Source organism: Eriocheir sinensis, chromosome 27, assembly GCF_024679095.1.
Source record: "Eriocheir sinensis breed Jianghai 21 chromosome 27, ASM2467909v1, whole genome shotgun sequence".
Classification (NCBI taxonomy): Eukaryota; Metazoa; Arthropoda; class Malacostraca; order Decapoda; family Varunidae; genus Eriocheir; species Eriocheir sinensis.
In genome coordinates, this window is record NC_066535.1 from 11,874,548 (window position 1) to 11,896,616 (window position 22,069).

Here is a 22,069-nt window from a genome sequence, read left to right on the forward strand (position 1 = left end):
ATCGTAATGATCGCTTCAAGTAGTGGAAGAAATTCAAGGTAAAAAATAAAAACTATGATAAGCTTGCAAAACGTCGCTCGTACAAAAGTAAGGCAGCAATTTCAAAGCGAATAGTCAAGTAAGGTTAGAGGGTTGCCTAGACTTTCTTCTCTTGCAAATTATCTGACGAACATCTGTGCTTTCTCCAAGTTCATTTACATTAACCGCTCTTACAGTACTTATCTTTTAAAATTAATCCGAAACAAAAATACCATTACCAAAATGCCATCACCTTGGCACAAATCTACATAATATCTTCAATGTTCAAAAGACACAAGTTATCACCGTTATGCCCCTCGCCTACCATGTCCTCTATCAGCCAGCACACAAAGCACAACCATACAATCCATCACCCTCTGCGCCGCACCCCCCTGTGAGCCCTCGTGTCTTCGCGTGTTGGCCGCGAGGAGCCGGTCCCAGAAAATCTTTACCGGGCGACACTAAAAGCTGCTGGAATAGGTATTGATGAAAAGGGACGGAACGAGAGGAGAACGAGACCAGACGATACAAGACAAGACGAGACGCAAAAAGAAGCGGAGAGAAGATGAAACAAGACGAGACGAGAAGATAGAATGACGAGAAGATGAAAGGACGAGACAAAACGAAACAAGAGAAATGAAGAGGAAGAGGAGGACACGCTGAATAGACGATAAAATGAAAATACTATAGATACCTCGAGCCCGTCTGTCTGTCTGTCTGTCTGTTTCTCACTCACTCGACCGCCCGCCATCCCGCCCGCCCTCCCGCCTGCCCGCTTACTCACTCACTCATTCACTCTCTCATTCACTCACTCATTCACTCTCACTCATCCTCTCTCTCTCTCTCTCTCTCTCTCTCTCTCTCTCTCTCTCTCTCTCTCTCTCTCATAAAAACCTAGCTCTGAGCCCATTACCTTCGTACCCACTGTTTGCATAACTCGTTTCATATCAAAACATTCCTAATTCCATTAAAGAAACCCCGTAAAAAGGGAAGGAAAAGACACGGTATAAAAATAACAGTTTGGAGATGATGGGCATGTCTCGGGCGTCCTGGAACCCCTGATATGAAGACGTCTCCCACAAAATATATGAGGAAGTCGCGGTCGTCGTCGTCTTCCAAACTCCTGAAGATTGAGTCCGTCCCGTCCTACCGAAAGTATCATGTTATTTTTTTCTCCACCCTTCATATATATAGAAAAGAAATCTATATCTCAGAACTCCAGAACTGCACATCCTCCTTCCTTCGAGTCCAATATTTGTTCAGGTCAAGTGAGTGAGCGAGGGAGTCAAGGGAGTGAAAAAGGAAGAGAGGGAGAGCAAAGGGTGAAAGGAAGGAAGGGAAGACGGGAGAGGAAGGGAGGAATGAATGCAAGAAGAAGAGTGAAGGAGGAGGGAAGAGGGATATTTTTGGCCATAGAAAGAATTGGAACAGCGACGGGAAATGACAGGAAATACGTTGTCCATCTCCTTCTGTCTCTTCCAGTCTCTCTCTCTCTCTCTCTCTCTCTCTCTCTCTCTCTCTCTCTCTCTCTCTCTCTCTCTCTCTCTCTCTCTCTCTCTCTCTCTCTCTCTCTCTCTCTCTCTCTCTCTCTCTCTCTCTCTCTCTCTCTCTCTCTCTCTCTCTCTCTCTCTCAACAGACACACCACTAAGCCACTGTCTGCGTAGAGAAAGAATCAAGCTTAATTCTGCCCCACCGCGAGTAAGGGTCGTTTTCTCCATTGACCGTAAGGGTTATATATTTACCTGCTTCACTCTGAGGTGCCTTCGCAATATTTATTCACGTACTTTGAACAAATAACGCACCTGAGGCATATTTCGGGGTGGTAATGAAAGACTGTCACCTGCTTGTTCCCTGAGGCTTTGTAATCGAGGTATCGGAATTATAAAGTAAGGAAATGTGAGCACTTGCAAGGACATTTATGCTCATAATTACACATACACGCGCACGAATGCACGCACACATACACGCATGCATGCATGCACGCACTCGCGTACGTCCACACACACACACACACACACACACACACACACAAAGTACGCTAATAGAAAATCCACGTGCGCTAGTATTAGTCCAATATTCGTGTTAATACCAGCACAACAAAGAAAAATGTCAACTGTATTTTGTGCAAACTGGAGTCAATACCACTGTGTAAAATGTATTTATTTTTATATTTCAGGAAATTTCCCATCTGATATGCTACACGAAACAGCCATTAGCTAACATGTTGAGTGTAGCTACATGGTTGTATAATGAAAAAATGTTGCGGTACAATTATCAGAGGGAAAGTGTTTTAGCGTATTTTGAAAACCATTCACCTTACTCTATTTACCATCCTAGTGTAATTATTATATTTGTTTAACAATAACACTGATATCGTATAAATATATCCCGCCTAAACAGATTTAACAGAGTGGACTCTAAAATGAAATTGTTCTTGCCTGATTTCTTGCTGGCCGGTCAACCTGTGCTGCGTGTTCCGGGCCAAGTGTGACAATAACTTTTAACTCTATCTCGTAACTGCCAAACATTCCACAGGCGTTCCCCAGCCCACTCTAATTACTTCACTTCCCACTATAGCCGCGCGCTGCAGCGAATGCCCCGGCCGTGTCCCCAACCCGCGCCACGGCTGTTTCCAGGCAGTTAAACTTGTATCAGAGTCCAGATATTGTCCTCGCAATTATCTCAGAGCAAAAGCTTCTTTTCGCTGAGCCACAGGGCACAAGCTAAAGATCTGCATTTCCATGCATAGATAAGATCAGTTCCCATTAGCCTGACAAGGCACAGACAGGAACGAGGCTGGACCACGGACCTTGTGTGCCAGGGAGGAGGGGACGCGGCCGGCACTCAGGGGAAGGAAATAAACTTGAAGTAAACGAGGGGCCTGAACACCCTAGGAACAGAGGCAGACGTGCAGACAACCTGCTGGCCTCTCTTCCCTATTCCATTCCCTCCCCAAGCCTAGGTATCAGGATTGGTCTGCACTCCCTGGCATCGTCCTGTTCTCCGCCTTGGTAGACGTCTGGGTCGCCCTTATTCCCGCCGCCCTCGCCGCCGCTAACATTACTCTTTTCCCTTCATAATGACTGACGTCTTATCCCACGGGCTCACGCTCAGAGTTCTCACCAGACATTATTCTTCTTCTTGCAGATGAGGACTGTGGAGAGCTGACAAGAGTAATGGACGTTCCCACAATGCTGGCCGTAATTCTGTACTTTTTCATACCCTCAGGTAAGCTTTCATAAGTATTTGTCTCCCTCACAAAACCTGTCCAGCTTGTCGACTCATTACATGAAAATTAAATATCATACAATCCACAGAACACAGAGCCCTTGAGAGTAGAAGAATTATATCTTGCATGTTGCGCGTAAAATCATGAATGACTCCTTCAGGAAATGGACTGTGTATAAGAATATTCTAGCAAGATTTTTGTTGATATCAGTAAAATATTTCAGCCTGGAATCACTGAATAAAACATTTTACAATAGCTGCCTGCAAATCTGAGGATCATAACATAAACAATGAATACTGAGTTTCATGGATGCAAGAAGTTCACAACAAAAATTCTCCAATGGATGATATGAATACATGTAGATAGATAGATAGATAGATATTGATTGATACGGACAGCGTGAGAGACTAACCAGAGCAACCAATTATTCATACAAGCATTGATCAGAGAAAGACGTGTATTATACATTGCTGTCCTGACTAATGTAAAATAGCCGGACCATATTTTACGAACAAAGTGACAAGGTCTAAGAGAGCGATGTAAAAGGATCTCGCTTAATTAAAGTGCACAACCAGCCTGATGTCACACCTTGTCTCGGTAGTCACTCCTTTACTGCGCCAAGCGGCTCCTCACATGACGAGAAGCATTGATCCGCCGCGGCCTCGGATACACCTGCCCAGCGCCTGCCTGTCAGATATTGGTCACCTGCCACGCCTGACACCCGTGCAAGTCTCATTCGTCAGAGGATTTGCCGCGCGCTTCACTGCATCCTAATTTTCTGAGTACTGGGAACGTATAAGTAAGGTTGCCAATCATCTGGCCTGTATTTCTTTCCTGGTCGGTTCATTACGATTCACCACGTCCTGACGATATATACTGTTCGATATGTTAGCTCTGAAATTGAAGATATTTGGTAATAGATCAATATTTCGTTATCAATATAATTTTTCTAAGAGCATACTACATTATATCAGCTATTAGTTTCTTACGTTTATATAGAATGACGTTCCCTACATTATCACTGCCATTGATAACTTTTCCATTTTAATTACATTTCACGACGCAAGAGTTTCAGTTCATCAATCCACCTTGAATTATTTGCCCAACTTTTCGACAGTTGATTTTTTTTTTTTTTCCTCTCTCTACAAATGGCGAAAACAATCACAAATTCATCTTTTACCTATTAATGTGGTATATACTGCCTTATAATTACACTGATTAGCACTATATACATACATACATACATACATACATACATACATACCCACACACAGAGGCCTATAAACAGTGTGTGTGTGTGTGTGGGGGGGATGCAAAGAGGGGAGTTGGAAAAGGTAATCAGTTATACATTCCATCAAGGCGTCCTGTTTCTCCTCTCATTCACATTCAAGACTATGTTTGTTCCGCCGCCACCTGGGGACTAAACAGGGGAAGGGATACTTGTCCTGTGAGTGAATATTGGGGATTCGCCATGGAGTAATTCCCTCATGCAAAGCAGTGAGGGAGAGAAAGAGAGCGACATAAACAGATAGACAGACAGACAGACAGGTAGAAAAATAGAAAGAGAAGCAGAGACAGAAGGAAAGGCAGATAAACAAACACAAAAACAGGAACAAATACGGAAACAGGCAGAGACAAAAACTAATTAACCAACACACACCAGTCATTTCCACCACTAAGACACTTTTTTCCTTTGATGTAGCCCATAACCTCGCCTACCACGCCCATCTTCCCCCCACACACGGAGGCCCATCTTGGCTCGTCGGCCCTTCAAGCTCCATCAAGTTTCGCATTCCAATCAAAGTTTCGGTCTCAATCCCTCCCCTCGGCCGACCGCTCCACTCACCTTAATCACCCTGCCGGCCACCCCTCAAGCGGCTCCCCTTCTCCCCTCTCCCTCTTCCTCTCTCGAGCTTTCCTTGCCTTGCTCTTTCGCCTTATCCTTCATCGCCCTTTTCTCTGCAATTTCTTTACCAATTACTAAAGAGAGAGAGAGAGAGAGAGAGAGAGAGAGAGAGAGAGAGAGAGAGAGAGAGAGAGAGAGAGAGAGAGAGAGAGAGAGAGAGAGAGAGAGAGAGAGAGAGAGAGAGAGAGAGAGAGAGAGAGAGAGAGAGAGAGAGAGAGAGAGAGAGAGAGAGAGAAAAGTCTTTTAGCTATAACTCAGCCTCAAGGGAAAATTAAGACCCTCACTTCCACATTACTCCGCTCTAATTACTCAAGATTTTCCTAATTACCTTCCTGACGTACGTAATCCCGCTGCGACAGATTACAGTGAATTGCTCCCGACCACCGTCCATCGTCCACCGACACCACCCGGCCCCCCTCCGCCCCACCCCCCAGCACTCCCTTGTAACCCCCTCCACTCTACTGCCCCATACTCTCAGTCCCCAGCGCTTCTTCCTTCCCTACATCACCCCTTCTTTCTCTTCACCGTCTGCTACACTCTTCCTTCACTTCCTCCACCACTCCTTTCCCTCCACACCTTTAACTGCCACTCTTCCTTTAGTGTGCTCCTCCATTCTCTTCATTTCCTCTTCCTCCATCTCCACCAAACACCTCCCTCGACCTTTCTACAGCCCCTCCCTCCCTACCGCCTCCACCACACCCTTCTTTCGTCCCCATCATCACCACCCCTCCTCAGTCATCCCCTCCACCACCACCTTTCTTTCGTCCCCTCCGTCGGCCACGTTTTTGACATTACACGAGGGTACCCAAGCTTCAAGGAAAATTATAGGAGTACTAATTAACTAATTACTGAATTACAGAGCAGATGCCTGTACATAATGTAGCAACGCCGCCACTTACGTAATGGACGAGCTTTACTTAATTATAGGTAGAATATTAAATACTAGAATACCTCAGCCAGAGAATTGCGACGCCAGGTATGTAAATCAATCTCAGCGATCATTAATTGTAGACACACTGAGGGCGGACGCAGCGAGACGACAGGTGTGGGAGAGAGGGGCATGGAGAGGAGATCAGGGCAGAGCTTACAGGTGTAGTTCGCAAGACAGGAGGTACGCCAGGTGCTTAGTCAGGCGCTTCATGGGTGTCGCTTTGGCTGAAACGTGTCTCAGGTAAGGGAGGCGGACAGGGCAACAACAGGTGTGTGGGTGACGGCCATTCCGTGTATGATATGAATGTTGTTAAAACAGCGTATGAGAGGTATGCTGCATATGCTGCGGTGTTGTCGGTGCTGTGGGCGACGTGACGCACCTCAGGGCCGCGGCAGGTGAGTAGAGGCGGCAGGGGCAGGCATGGCGTCTGGCGTCAGCTGCTGAGGAAGGCGTGTAATGGAGGCATGACAGGGACACGGTCATACATCAGCTGTGTGAGTTTCTGCGGCTCTAGGCAGACAGGCAGAGAAGGGAGAGGGATACGATGCTTCATGGCGGCGGTGGGAATCGGAAGTTGAGTCTACGTGTGTGGAGAGCAAGAGAGAGATAAAGAGAAAGGAAAGTAGGATGGAAAATGAAAGAAGCAATGGAAAAACTTGAGTATGAAAAATAAGGGTAAACAGAAAGAGGCGACTCAATAAAAGGGTGCAGCAGGGGTACAGAATGAGGGGTAAAGAAAGGAAAGGAAAGAATATCAGTTTATAAGGGAGTCTGGAGAACTGGGAAGCTTCATGACAACGGGAGGACTGAAGGGGAGGAGAATGAACCACAGCAACTGAGCCAAAGTCAAGAGCAAGACTAATAAGAGCCGCAGGATTGCACACGAGGCACACAAACACACACGGAAAAAAAAAAATGACCCAAGAATAATTACCCAATCAGCCAGTCAGTCAGCCAGTTAGCCAGTCCTTCGCGTGTACCCTTAAATTCGTCAGCAGTTACAATGGGGCAGGCAACACCAGCAGGAGCAGCAGTTAACTTGATTAAACTTTAAATTCCGACGAAATTGCGGAGTTTATTTCGCTAATGAAGCACGTCACCTGCCGCCGTGACTCCCGACGCCCAACACAACAATTCATCTCCGACCCGAAGCCACACTGGAGATTAATGAGCAACGAGTAATGAGGAGGAGGAGGAGGAGGAGGAGGAGGAGGAGGAGGAGAAACGTGAAAATGAGGAGGAGAAGAATGATGAGGAATAGAGCAAAACACCGATGAGAACGGAGACGAGGAAGAGGAAGAGGAAGAGAAGGATGAGAAGGAAGAAGAAATAAAAAGAGGGCACAAAGAAAGGAGCAAATTTAAGGACACACACACACACACACACACACACACACACACACACACACACACACACACACACACACACACACACTCGGGGTCGAATCGCCAGGACATGAGACTCAGGAAAACACAGGCAGTGACTTATGAGAGGAAATGAACCCATAATGAAGGCTGGGGGCATTCAAGGCGGCTCCGGGTGAGTGATGGGGAGGGCGGCGGCGGCAGCGGGGGCGGTGGTGGAGGTGGTGAAGGTGGAGGTGGAAGCAGAATAAGTGTTAGTGGTAGTGGGGGACTGGATCATGCGTATTGGAGAAGCAGAATAGAAATAGTGGTAGTGTTAGGCGGGGGAGAGGGCATAGAAGTAGTAGTAGTAGTAGTAGTAGTAGTAGTAGTAGTAGTAGTAGTAGTAGTAGTAGTAGTAGTAGCAGCAGTAGTAGTAGTAGTAGTAGTAGTAGTAGTAGTAGTAGTAAAAGTAGTAGTAGTAGTAGTAGTAGTAGTAATAGGTAGTAGTAGTAATGTATTGTAAAATCAGAATAAGTAACAGTGGTGGTTGTATTATGTGCGAGGTTGTGGTATCAGTGTTAATGTAATGATAGGCGAGGTGCACTTAATAAACAGCTATGTTCGATGAATCATAAATCACGGACGAGCTGGTTGGTCCTTTTGAATCCATTAAGCTTTGCACTCAGTTGTCTTATTTACTCGTGTTTGGTATTCCTGCAGGGTAACAAACAACGTAAATATCAGGTGATCCTTGAGAGCCATTATACATTTTTCTTTGCTCGTTCATGGATTTTTTATCATATTAAAAAAACGAAGGGGGAAATATATATGTAGCATTAAAAAAAAGTAAAATGAATAAGTAAAAAGATAGCTAGAGAGAGAGAGAGAGAGAGAGAGAGAGAGAGAGAGAGAGAGAGAGAGAGAGAGAGAGAGAGAGAGAGAGAGAGAGAGAGAGAGAGAGAGAATAATATAGCCGAATTGAGTGAGCAAGGAAACATTATTTTACTTAATCGTGCCATCCCTCCTTCCTTCCTTCCTTTATTACTTCCTACTTTCTCTTGTCTCTGTTTACTCATATTCTTTGCTTCATTCCTTCAATATGCACAATCCCCATAACCCCTGACTAGTTTCCTTATTCTTTTTTCCTTCTAATATACCGAGAACACAGGCTATGGACCAAAGAACGGTTTTTCCTTATTTTCGTTGGCTTTTCGTTCAAGCGCCTTCACATTTCACGGGAAACTGAGAGACAAATACCCTCGTTAAAAGTGTCTCATCCCACCGATCTCTCTTTTTTCCACATTTTGGCAGCGTCCTCCTCTCTTTCCCATTTTCTTTCCAACCTTTTTACACCATTTCATCTATAAATACAAAACCCTCCTCTTCCGCCTCTTCACATAAATCCTTTCCATACCTCCTTCCCTCTACTTCTCCTTCCCCTTGCTGCTCTTTCTTCCTTTCTTCTTCCTCTCCTTTACCGCTCTTCTTCTTCCCTCCGCACGACCCTCACTTCTTCAGGTTGCTCCTCCTCCTCACTGCCATTCACTATTTATCTGATATTTTTGCTTTCTCTCTACCATTCCATTCGTCTTCCCTCTTTCCCTCCTCTTTACCTGCCTTGTGTCTCTCTGTCTGTCTATCTCTCTCTCTGTCTGTTTGTTTGCCTGTCTGTCTGTCTGTCTGTCTGTCTGTCGTCTGTCTGTCTGTGTGTCTGTCTGTGTGTTTGCCTATGTCTCTCTCTCTCTCTCTCTCTCTCTCTCTCTCTCTCTCTCTCTCTCTCTCTCTCTCTCTATCTATCTCTCTGTGAACTATTTGTCTCCCGTATCGCTTAATCACTCTCCTTACACCTTAACGCTGCCTCTGACCCTGTCTTCCTACCCTTCTATAGTTCTTTCCGCCTTCCTCCTAACTCCTCTTTACACTCCTACGTCTTCCCTTTCTTTTTTCTCCTCGGTCTCTCTGAACGCACTAACACCTAACACTTTTCAGCCATTTTTGTTTGCTTGTTTTATAATACTTGTCTATTTTACAAACTATTTTTAGTAACTACTCGTTTTTTTTTTTCAACATTCGTGGGTATCTATAATTTAAATGTTTCTGCAGCCGACTCAGTTTGTTATACCTTGTTCTTTACGTAACTAATCAATTATTCTTACCCACCATAAAATATTAAATTATATTACGAGTATATGTGTTGAAATATAAGATATATTAGAAACAGGGAATCTATAATTTTGCATGATGAAATTTCAAGGACAGAAAAAAAACAATGAAAAAAGCGGAAGCATTAATAAACCCAATAAATTATAGACAAAAGAAATGAATGAATTTACACGATAACTAAGATAAGCTAAGAAATACGAAAATATGAAAACTATAATGAGAGTCTTGAAATAAAGAGATTAAAACAAAATGCAAAACAGGTAAGGAAAAGATATAAAACAAAAAAATATGAAGACAACGAGAGAAAAATGGATAATGGTACTAATTAATCTGAATAGACCAATGTAATAAAAAGAAATAAAGGAAAAAAAAAACAGGGGGTGACATTACAGGGTACAAACACATCTGACGAGAAAGAAAATGGAGAGACGTATGTAATAAAGTGGTCATCAGGGCCCCTCATTATAAAGGGAACGAGAACAAGTGCTGGGACGAGGTGGTGAGCAGCCCAACGAGAGAGGGGAAACTGCCCTCATTACAACGGTTAAATTGCCCGAGTACTGAGAAGGGAAGGGAAGGGATGGGAAGGAAGGGAAGGGGAGGAGGGAGATAGTGAAATAGTCTGGGAAGGGGAATTAACAGAAAGGATACATAAAGAGGGTAGTGATGAAGGGGTAGGATGCAGAAAAGAGGAAATGTGAGGGAGATGAGAGAGTCCTATTCATACAAAACTAACCTGCCTTATCCTACATCATCCTTCAGTTTCTAATTACACTCCTACACAACCCTGATATAAAACCTACTCAGTATAACCCATCATGCCCCATCTTTCCACACTCTTACTCGTTCCTCTCCTTCTTTCCTTCCTCGTCCTGTCTTTTCCATTCCTTTCCACGCCCCGTGACGCCCCTTAACAACTTGTCACCGCGCCCCTTCCTGTACGTCTTCCCGTCACTCTAATTGGCTCTTTTACCTCTGTTTGACATTATCGAAATACCCGCCAGTTCCTTACCCTCAATCTTCCTTGTCTCGCCTCACCTTGACACTCGCTCGAACCCGCCTCCCTCCACTCTGCTCCGTTGTACAAGCTGAAAAGGAAACGCAATCACAGGGCAGACGCCACTAAATTCTTTTTAAAGGAAGGCTAAACTGACCTGGCCCTTTTTCACTCTTTTTTTTTCTGGGTTGTGGTCCAAGACATTATTCTCCCTGAAGGCCGGTCATTCACGGCGACAAATTGTTTTTTGATCTCCTCTCTTTTCTGTCTGTCCTTCCGTTCTCTCTCTCTCTCTCTCTCTCTCTCTCTCTCTCTCATTCCATTTATCTCTTTTCTTCCTTCCCTAACTCTCTCTCGCTCTTCCCTGCATCATCACTCCCTTCTTGGTTCCTCATACATTATCCACTTCCCTTTCTCGCTCTCCTTTTGCAATTTCCCACCCAACCCATTCGTTACTTTCCTTTCCCTCATCTTCTATTAAGTTCACCCTTTGCCAAACACACTCTATTTATGTTCTCATTTCTACACTCGACACTAATGCGTACGAACGTTATAAGCGAGGGAGGAAACGCCCGCTGTAGCGCTTATTTTATTTTTTCTCTCCCTGGGCAGCCATTAATTTCCTTTTCCTTTTTGTGGGGCAGTCAAGACAGGTAATAAAGGAGATTATCTGTTTGCATTACGGATTAAGAGCGTCCTGACCCTGCCTCCGCCCGGCCGGCCTTCCTTCCTGGACCTGTGTCACGTCGGTTTAGCGCGGCTTTCCTCGGCTTAGCTTCCCTTAGTGTAGCTTGGGTCGCCTTAGCCTGGCCGGCGGGTCACGATCTTAAACGTTTTGATGTTTGTGTTTCGATATATCTTGTTTTTTCTTTTTATTGTTGAAGGGAGAGGGAAGACTGTGTTGCGATTTTTTTTTTCGTTTCCTACAGCTCCATAACTTCAGCTTTGTAGTTATTTATTTGTGTTCTGATGATTTGTGTTAATTACTAAAGCCATATATTTCTTACTCGATTTACTTCCTCTTCTTCTTTTCTCCATTTCATTCCTCAGCATTTCGCGTTCTTTTATCTTCCACAATCGATAACGTCTTCAAATTTTTGTCTATTTCCGTTCTTTCATTCTTTTCAGTGATATATTTTTTGTCTGCCTCGGAATCTAATATTTTTTTGCTCTTTTTTCAATCTGATCAAATTTTACTGACATTTCTTCCTTTACCCAATCCGATTACCTCTTTTTTTTCTACCATTCCAACCTCTCTTCGTTTTCCCCTCACTTCTTCCGTCTTTTATCTTCATTTTCTCTATTCCCAGCATTCCATCACTTCCACTCCATTTCGCTTCGCCGGTATTTCCTTGATATCTTTTTCTCAACGCAAGTTACTTCCCTCGTCTTCTTCTTACTTCCACCTTCCCTTAAGTGCCTTTTCTTCTTTCTCTCTTTCTGTTCTCTCTTCACTTTCCCTTTACTTCCTTTACTTAATTTTCCTTGCCCCATTTCCTTGATATTTTTTTCTCAACGCAAGTTAGTTCCCTCGACTTCTTCTTTCTTCCACCTTCCCTTAAGTGGGTTTTCTTCTTTCTTTCTTTCTATTCTCTTCTCCCTTTACCTTTACCAAATTTTCCTCGCCCCATTCTCATCCGTTTCTCTCATCCTCCCATCATCACCCTTCATTCACACTTTGAAACACAACTTATGTCTGTCACTGTCGCCCCTTAACACATCCCTTCCTTTTTCCTCCCTTTCACCACCTCTAGTTTCACGCCTCTATCCTCCCCACTCCAAAGCACCATCATTCCCCTCAGGTCCCTCTCTCCCTTTCCCCTCTTATTCTCTTCATTCCCATTCCCCTCACATCCTCCTCTCCCCTCTCCCTTTTATTCCCTTCATACCCAAGTCCCATTCTGCCAACTTCGAAGCACCATCACCCCTCTCACTTTCCTCTCTCCCCTCGGCATCCCACCGCCCCTCGCTCCCACGCTCTCCCCTCATCAACCTTGCCCCGCGGTGGTGCACACGAGCGCCCAGCCTGAGGGAGGGGAAGACAGGCGTGACTCTGAAGGGTTTGGGTCCGTCTGTCTGTCAGTCTGTCCCGGGGAAGGTGAAGACCCGACATCGCGGCCCTGTTTGCTGTCCACACAACTCAACCCTTCTTCCTCTTCGTCCCTTTGTCTCATTATGTCTTTATTTGTCTGTTTCTTAATCCCTGGTTGTGTCTCGCTGTATCTGCGCTTCTACTTCTCCTTGACGGTTTGAAAGTCATATAAAGCCATTGTTACCCCTCTTAGTCTTTCTGTCTTTACTTTTTTTTTTTTTTTTTTGTCTATCTCTGTGGCCTTGTTCTTGTGTATTCGATGATCTCTCTCATGACATTTTTTTTCTTTCTATCTTTTTTCATCAACGTACATCTTTCTCTCTCTCTGTCTAACCAGTCCCTTTATTTCTGTCTATGACACGTGCTTTGTATTATCTTTTTTGCGTGTGTGTGTGTGTGTGTGTGTGTGTGTGTGTGTGTGTGTGTGTGTTTACCTGCCCGCGAGCGTTAATGAGGGCGCCGGTCCGACAGGTAACAAAGTGTGACAGGTGACGCGCCGGCTCTCGGGGAGTCAATGCAAATTTGCCTCGGACTTAGGACGTAAATTCATAACAAATGCATTTACCGTGCTAGAATGACACAATCTAATATATCAACAGACAAACAAACTGATGGGTAATACTGGAGGAAAATTTGTATTTCTCTCTCTCTCTCTCTCTCTCTCTCTCTCTCTCTCTCTCTCTCTCTCTCTCTCTCTCTCTCTCTCTCTCTCTCTCTCTCTCTCTCTCTCTCTCTCTCTCTCTCTCTCTCTCTCTCTCTGGGTAATAATAATATGTCATTGTCATACTTAGAAATATGGTTGGTTCGGTGGTACAAGGGGGGAGCTTAGGGTGCTATTAATTACTTCCTTTTTTTTTCAACACCACAAGTATACGGTGGTGAACCAGTACGTAATACGGTAGGGCAGTAGCAGAGTTAACGTTACCTAGTCATTTATCACATTGTCAGTGTCCTCAAAAAAATACATAAAAAAAAACTCCACCTTGTGCACATCTTACATTGAAAATTAATGAAGCAAACAAGACTGAAATACAAGAAAAGAAAGAAAAAAAATCAAGAAATACTGGACACTGGAATATGGAAAAGGAAAAAAATAAGTAATACTGTAATATATATCTCATCATGTGTATATGAATGTATGACTGTGACGAGTGAGATAACAGTTCGCGCCTTAAACATAACACTAAACACGAACCACTTTAAAAAATAACACTTAAAAACGGTTAACAAAATGGAGGTCGATCCTATTTGCTTGGTGCTCCTTCTCTTCTGTAACCAGTAATAACGGCATGGACGCAACGCTCGCCAGACACAGACGAACAATTACTGGACACCCAATATCTTTTCGCGCGGCATTAGGAACCGAACAACGCGGGGGAGACAATCATGCTCAACAATATATAGATCTAACGGAACACATTTCATGCCTCCTTTCACTCTCGCTCTTGGCACACAGGTAGGCACAGGTGCATGCAGTATAATTAATGAGGGGTGTCTCTGCCGGCTCTGTGCTTCCTCTCCCATGACTTTTCCGTTCCGTGCCGAGGCTCGTAAATATAACAAAGGCTCATGGATGCTGGCTGGCGTGGCGTGGCGTGGCGGGCGGCTGATGTAATGCCATGCTGTATGATTAGGACTTCCATCATACTAAACCCGGCTTCCCTTGTTATGTCATGAAAGTGTAATGTTTGTTGCCTGTGCTGCATTTTTTGTCTTTTATATGATATGAATGGGGTGGGGTGGGAAAAAAAGGTTGATTTATAAGAAGAGAAAGTGTATATTTCTTTCTCTATCTATCTATCCATCTATCTATCTATGTATCTATGTATCTATCTATCTGTCTATCTATCTATGTCTTTCTATCTTTCTTTCTTTAACATAGCATCGCTCTCTACTTTCTAACTACATAACCCCTTTACCTATCTTCCTCACACTACTTCATTTTCAGCGCCAATCACACACTTATATTTTCATCCCCAATCGTTTTTCACTATCTAAGAGCCCCCCCCCACACACACACCTCCCCCACACACACATTCTTTCATACCACACCATCTTCACATCCCGTTTTCTATCTCTTCTTCAGCGTCGGGAGCCATTTTGAACGACGAGGCGGGCGGGCACCACAGCCACCAGCACAACTCCCTGCCTCCCTTCGTAGACGTGCTGCCCCCTGGACCCTTCTATGATGTGGAGAGGTCGGCCAACGTCACAGCGCTCGTGAACCAGCCCGCCGAACTGAACTGCCGCGTCAACAAGATTGGCAACAGAACGGTGAGTGGTGGCGGTGCGTGGGTGGTGCAGAGGGGTGAGTTGGGGTGCGTGGTGGGGTGCTTGTGGGTGATCTAATGGGGGTGATGAGTACTGAGGGAGGGGGAGTGAAAGAGTGAGGGAACTGGGAACGAGTGAAGGGGCTAGGAGAGTGATGGGGTTGGGGAGCGTGAGGGAAAAGGTGAAAGAGTGGAAGGGTTGGGAGAAAGTCAGGGAGGTTGGCGGTGATGGGGCTGGGCGAAGGGGCTGCGGGAGAGCTTTGAGGACTATGATAGGAGGAAGGGGCTGAGAGAGAGAGAGAGAGAGAGAGAGAGAGAGAGAGAGAGAGAGAGAGAGAGAGAGAGAGAGAGAGAGAGAGAGAGAGAGAGAGAGAGAGAGAGAGAGAGAGAGAGAGAGAGAGAGAGAGAGAGAGAGAGAGAGAAAATTACTCCGAAAAGCGGGAGAAAAAAGAAGAAACAGTAGAAGAAAATGGGAAATGTGTATCGCAGACATGATCGAGGAGAAAAATATGGTTAAAGAAACGCGTGATGAAAATAAAATTGAGCAGGAAGCGGGGAAAAACAAGAATCCATAGAAAAAGGGAAAAAGAAAACAAAAATGAAGGCGAGGAGAGGGATAAGGATGAAAGATAAGGATGGGAGTGAAATATAGTCTGGCAAAATGTGGAAGCGGAAAATTGGAAACGAGATTAAAAGAAAGAGATGAAAACAAATGGCAGGAAGAGGTCTGTGAGGTGAAGGTTTGAGGCTCGCTGAAGGACGGGAGTGAATAAACGATCGACGTAAATGTGTTAGAGCAAATGCAAGGACATGAAAAAAAGAAAATAAAGGAATTAAAAATGTTCAGGAGGAAATGTCCATTACTGTAAAAGAAAAAATGTAATAAAAATTTAATACAACATGCAAAGCGGATCATTAAAAGTCTCAAAATAGAATAAAAAAACAAAAGAAAGAAAGCCTTACTGAGAAATACTAAAAAAAAAACAATATGTAAAAGGCGAAAGGACTCTAACGAAGAAAAATAATGAAAGGCGGAGACCGAAATAAATAAAAAAAAGAATGGACGGGGGAAACGGGGAGAAAGAAAATTAATGGAGAACGACCAGGAGGAAGGCACAGGAAGGAAGAAGTAAAAAAAAAAAAAAGGAGAAACCGGGTAAAAAGTAGTGGGCGAGGAAGGGAGAGGGAGAGAACGGGAAGAGGGTAAGGCGAGGAGGAGGTTAGCAGGAGCGACGGATGAATAAATAATGGGAAAGGAGAGGAAAATGAGGGAGGGAGGAAAAGGACAGGGAACATATATATCTGAGAAGCAGTATAGGAGCGGCTGGCGAGCAGAAGAGGTGGAGTAAAGGTGGAGAAGTAGAGGCAAGAGGGGGAGGAGACTGTGGCCAGGGACTCGGGGTGGGTGGAAGCCGTTGGAAAGGGGAAGGAAAAGGAGAGGAGAGGGAAGAGTTACGTGGAAGGGTCGACGGAGGGGAGCTCTCAAGAGAAAACCTACAGGGCAGTCTTCTGAAAAATAAATGGGAAGATAAAAAAACACAATAGAAAAATTCAAAGCGAAAATAAAACAAACAGGAGCAAGAACTAAATAAGAAATGTGAAGGACACGAAAGGGAGGGAGTGGAATGTAAAGTAAAAAGAGGAGAAAAAAAGAATACAATGATAGGTAGGACTTAAACTGAGCGATGAAAAGCGACAAATCAAAAGATAATTATGTTGCATGAACGAACGATTATGTAAACGAAATATGAAACCAACGAATAACGAAAAAAAAAATTTGAATAAGAAAAACTAGCAAGAAAGAAAGATAATTGGACAAAAAGTAAGGGAAGAAAAAAACAGAATAATATAAGAACAAAGGTAGAAAATACAATAATATAGGTCAAATAAACATATGAATAACGAAAATAGAAAAATAAGAAAAATAAGAAAAACACAGCAAACGAGAAACAATAACTAGAGAAAAAGTAAGGGAAAAACAGAATAATACAAGAATAAAACCAGCAAGTATAAATTAAAAGGAAACCGCCAAAAATAAACCAAACTTCAATAGCGACAAAGCACAACACCAATCACAAAATAAACAAACTCATCAACCACGCCATTAACTTCAAGAGGTTTGTTACTCAAAGATTCAAGGATGCCAAAATTAAACGAGCGGCGGCGGCGGCGACGGCGGCACACAACCTCCCAGAAAAGAAAGTAATCACCAAAAGGGAAGGAAAAAAAAATGTTTGGACGCCATTAAGGAAGAAAATACAAATACGTGGCGTCACTTTTCCCTCTTTTGCCATTATTTACGCGGCGTCGGAGGTGATGGAGGTGGAGGGTAATGGTGGTGGTGGTAGGTAGGAGGAGGAAGCCCACGTAATAAGGGTTACATATCACCGTCTCGCGCATAATAAATGAATAGAAAAACACCCACCCACAAAAAACAACCTTCCTGCACCTTAATATAACAGGCTGATGATATATTTTGTCGACAACTTAACCAACGTTTCAAAATTTACTGTTGATATGAATTAATTTTGTTATGTATATAGTTATTTTAGAACGGCAGTCACTTTTTTTCTCTTTTTTATATTGTTATGTAAAGGAGAATAATCAAAGTAGTGACAACAACAACAACAACAACAACAACAACAACAACAACAACAACAACAACAATGATAACAATAATAACACAAACAAGACATCAACTCTCAATTTAAAAAGAAAAACAACCACAGCAAACCTCAAATCAATAACATAAAAACACACCCCACACAAAGGCTCGGCAAACTTACATGTAAACTCTTTTCAAAAACCTATTCAAAGTTCACACGGAGAAAACATTTTATTTACTGGTTCAGAAAGGCAAATATTGAGCTAACGACATTTTTTGGCTGGCTTTGCACTGTGAAAACTCTCAGGGGATGCTGTGTGGAGCGAGGCGGGGAAGGCGGAAGGTAAATCACGTCATCAACCTTAACACGCAGGTAACAGAGTTGGGGAGGACAGGTGGAAGGGTGGAAAGGGTGGGGAGGGAGGGGAAGAAGTGGCAGTGGTGGATTGTGAGGGTGTAGTGGTGGGGAGGGGATTTTGTGGAGATGGTGGAGAGCGTTCGTGACAGGACATTGGGGAGGGTGGGGATGCTGGGGAGAGGGTGATGTGAAGGGTGACAAGGGGAAGGGTGGGGAGGGAGTGCAAGAAGTGTCTGAGGAGGGTTGCGAGGGCGTAGAAGTGGGGAAGAGGAAATTTTATGGGATGATGGAAGACTCTCGTAACAGGGGTGTGGGGAGGGAGAGGCCGTTGGGAGTGGGTGTTGTGAAGGGTGGTGACAGTGTAGTGGTGATGGTGGTGATAGTGGAGGGGTCGTAGTGGAGATGTGACGAGACGGAATGGAATCAAGGTCAGTGGTGATGATGGAGGTCAGACTGTGATGAGTGTGATGAGTGTGGTGGGCCGCGGTGGTGACGGCAGTAGTGGTGATGGAAGAAAAGGAGTAGCGAAAGTGGTGATGGTGATGCTTATAGTAGTGGAGTTAGGTGATGGTGATGATTGTGATGAGACGCTGTAGTAAGTAGAGTGAGAGCGATGATTGACCTGAAAAAAAGTGAATGTAAGTAAAAAAAGTAGTTGTAGTGGTTTTAGTGATAGTGGTAGTGAAGACGGAAGAGAAACAGTAGTAGTGGTAGTGGTGGTGGTGGTAGTGGTGGTTCTGGTGGTAGTGGTGGTTGTGATAGTAGTAGTGACGATGATGTGGAGAAAGGTTGCAGTCGAGAAGAGGGAGAAGAGGAGGTTGGAGAAGAGAAACAGTAGTAGTGGTAGTAGTGGTAGTGGTGGTTCTGGTGGTGGTAGAGGTGGATCTGGTGCTGGTAGAGGTGGATCTGGTGGTGGTGGTTCTGGTGGTGGTAGAGGTGGTTCTGGTGGTGGTAGAGGTGGTTCTGGTGGTAGTGGTGAAGGTTCTGGTAGTGGTAGGGGTGGTTCTGGTGGTGGTTCTGGTGGTGGTTCTGGTGGTGGTGGTGGTGGTGGTAGAGATGGTTCTGGTGGTGGTAAGGGTGGTTCTGGTGGTGGTAGAGGTGGTTCTGGTGGTGGTAGAGGTGGTTCTGGTGGTGGTAGAGGTGGTTCTGGTGGTAGTGGTGAAGGTTCTGGTAGTGGTAGGGGTGGTTCTGGTGGTGGTTCTGGTGGTTCTGGTGGTGGTTCTGGTGGTGGTGGTGGTGGTAGAGATGGTTCTGGTGGTGGTAAGGGTGGTTCTGGTGGTGGTAGAGATGGTTCTGGTGGTGGTAGAGATGGTTCTGGTGGTGGTGGTGGTTTTGGTGGTAGTAGAGAAGGTTCTGGTGGTGGTAGGGGTGGTTCTGATGGTGGTAGAGGTGGTTCTGGTGGTAGTGGTGGTGGTTCTGGTAGTGGTAGGGGTGGTTCTGATGGTGGTAGGGGTGGTGGTGGTAGAGGTGGTTCTCGTGGTGGTAGAGGTGGTTCTGGTGGTGGTGGTGGTGGTGGTAGAGGTGGTTCTGGTGGTGGTGGTAACGAGCAGCACCAGCAGGTTCTGAAGCACTACCAGCCAGCCATTACTCAAAGGGTTTAGGAATCGCTTGGCAGTGAAGCATTCTCTCTGCTTTCCCGCTGCTCCCTCCCTCCCTCTCTCTTCCTCTCCTCCTTTCCTTCTCTTCCTCGCTTTCTATCGCCCTCTTCCTCTTTCGCCTCTCTCCCTCTCCTTTTTTACTTTCCAACCCTCTTATTTTTCTTATTCCTACTTTCGCACCTCACTCCGTCCTCTCTCTCTCTCCTTTTTTTACGTTCAATCACTTCCTCTCCCTTTTACTACTATCTACCTATTCTCTCTCTCTCTCTCTCTCTCTCTTCTATTATTTTCCTCTTCCCTTCTTTCTTCCTCGTTCCCACTCCCTTTTGCAGTTCTCTCTCCCCATCCCCTTTCTTTCCTCCCTTCTTCCTCTCCTTTCATAGGCCTCTCCCCTCTCAATTTCCTTCCCCCTTCAATTTCTAAACCCAACCACTTTGCCTCCACCTTCTCTAGTCCTCTTTTTTTTCCTTCTCCCTTCCCTTCTTTCTTTCCTCATTTTCCATCTCTTTCTCTTCTCTCTTCTCTCTTCTCTCTCTCTCTCTCTCTCTCTCTCTCTCTCTCTCTCTCTCTCTCTCTCTCTCTCTCTCTCTCTCTCTCTCTCTCTCTCTCTCTCTCTCTCTCCTCTGGCTGGCTGGAGGAACACTCGACTTTATTTCTGCTGAGCAAGAGGAAGTGGACGATGAGGAGAGAAAACTTATTGACCAAGGGAAGGGGCAAGAGGAGGACGAGGAGGAGCTTGGGAGGGCGTTTAAGCCTCCTACGCCTCATACAGTAGTTTCTTGAAGGGGGCGCTGAAGGAGGTAAGGAGGGACGGGAAGACTGTAGAGGTAATAGTGAGGTGGTGGTGATGGTGCTTACTGTTGTTGTTGTGGTGATAGAGATGAGGAGGTGCTGGAAAGAGGGCGAAGGGGAAAATAGATAGATAGATAGATAGATTGATTGATAGGGAGAGAGTGGAGACTAGAAACAGGGTTGAGATAGGCATAATCAGGTCAGAGGCGGGGAGGGAGAGAAAAAGGAGGTTAAAGGGAGAAAGTAAATAAATTAATAAACGCTGAAATATGTTTGAAGGGAGGGAAGGGGGCGGCGCAGGAGGGTCATATAAAGGGAGAGAGAGGATGGAGGAGAGGAGGGAAGAAGGAGGATAAGGACGAGGAGATGGAGGAAGGAAGGATATGGAAAAGACAATGACCTAATATACTGCATTCGAAGGAGGCGCCGGGTGGAGGAGAAGAGAGGAGGTGGAGGGAGGAGGGAGGAGAGAGGGAAGAGGAGAGTGGAAAAGGGGGGAGGGGGGAAGGAAAGCTGTGGGATTATGGAGGTGGATGTAGGGAAGTGTTGGTAAATATCTTTAATTCTGAAGGGGATTTTGCATGTGTTTGTGTGCGTGTACGTGTGTGTGTGTGTGTGTGTGTGTGTGTGTGTGTGTGTGAGAGAGAGAGAGAGAGAGAGAGAGAGAGAGAGAGAGAGAGAGAGAGAGAGAGAGAGAGAGAGAGAGAGAGAGAGAGAGAGAGAGAGAGAGAGAGAGAGAGAGAATAGTAAGGGGCCATAATAAAGTTGCCCGATTTCAATGTTCGCCAATAAAGTGTTCGGTCAGTTCAGCCAACCAGGGAGGGAAGGGAGGACGTGGAGGCAGACCCGAACAGCCGAAACAATGGAAATCTAACGACTATAAGGAGCATGGATGGAAGAGAACGGCAGAGGGAAAATCGATGGATGACTGAGAGGCTTGGAGAAAGTATAAGACAGGAAGTGAACGAGAATAGATAAAGAGGGTTGAAAAATAGGTTGGTGGTGAGTGGAGGGACAGAATGATGAGAGAAAGCAAAGGGAGGAAAGAGAGAAAGAGAAAGAGAGGAAAACCCAGGAGAAGAAGGTATGTATGGTGTTCTACAGGGACCCACACACACACACACACACACACACACACACGCGCGCGCGCGCAACAAAAATTACTCTATATTAGTAATTACCTTGGGTTGTCATCTATAAAATTAATCGTTTAATATTTCATTATCACTTATTCAATTTATGTATTAGTAATTCTCAACGAATGTCTGTATTTGCATCCTTGTCTGTATGACTGTCTGTTTGTCTGTCTTTCAGAGTCTGTGACTGTGTGTGTCCGTTTCCTTTCCTGTCCCTCTATCTCAGAATTATGACGCATGCATGAGTTTGAATGTATGTATGTCATGTATGTATATATGTATACATATGCATGGATGCATATAGGTATTTGTGTGTATATGTTGTTATTCTGCCTCGCCTGCGCCTGGGTGTGGGGGAGGCGGCGGAAGACACAGTGTTAGCGGACCGAATACCGGCGGCTTGATTCAACCTGACTTTATATGACCAAGAATGATTATAGCAATGATAAGCATAGTATAATAACAATGATAACAATTATAATAATAATAATAATAATAATGATAATAATAATAATAATAATAATAATAATAATAATAATAATAATAATAATAATAATAATAATAATAATAATAATAATAATAATAATAATAATAATAATAATAATAATAATAATAATAAAAATAATA

The 22,069-nt window shown here is 44.5% G+C and overlaps 1 protein-coding gene across 1 annotated transcript in view; it reads left to right on the forward strand.

Annotated features, from left to right (window-relative positions):
• Positions 1–3,168: 3,168 nt before the first annotated feature.
• LOC127004136 (protein amalgam-like) overlaps positions 3,169–22,069 on the forward strand; it is a 53,633-nt gene continuing 34,732 nt past the window's right edge. The window contains exons 1-2 of the mRNA XM_050871540.1: positions 3,169–3,247; positions 14,770–14,957. Coding sequence (XP_050727497.1) covers positions 3,196–3,247; positions 14,770–14,957 — 240 coding nt within the window. The 5' untranslated portion in view covers positions 3,169–3,195. The remainder of the gene's footprint in view (positions 3,248–14,769; positions 14,958–22,069) is intronic.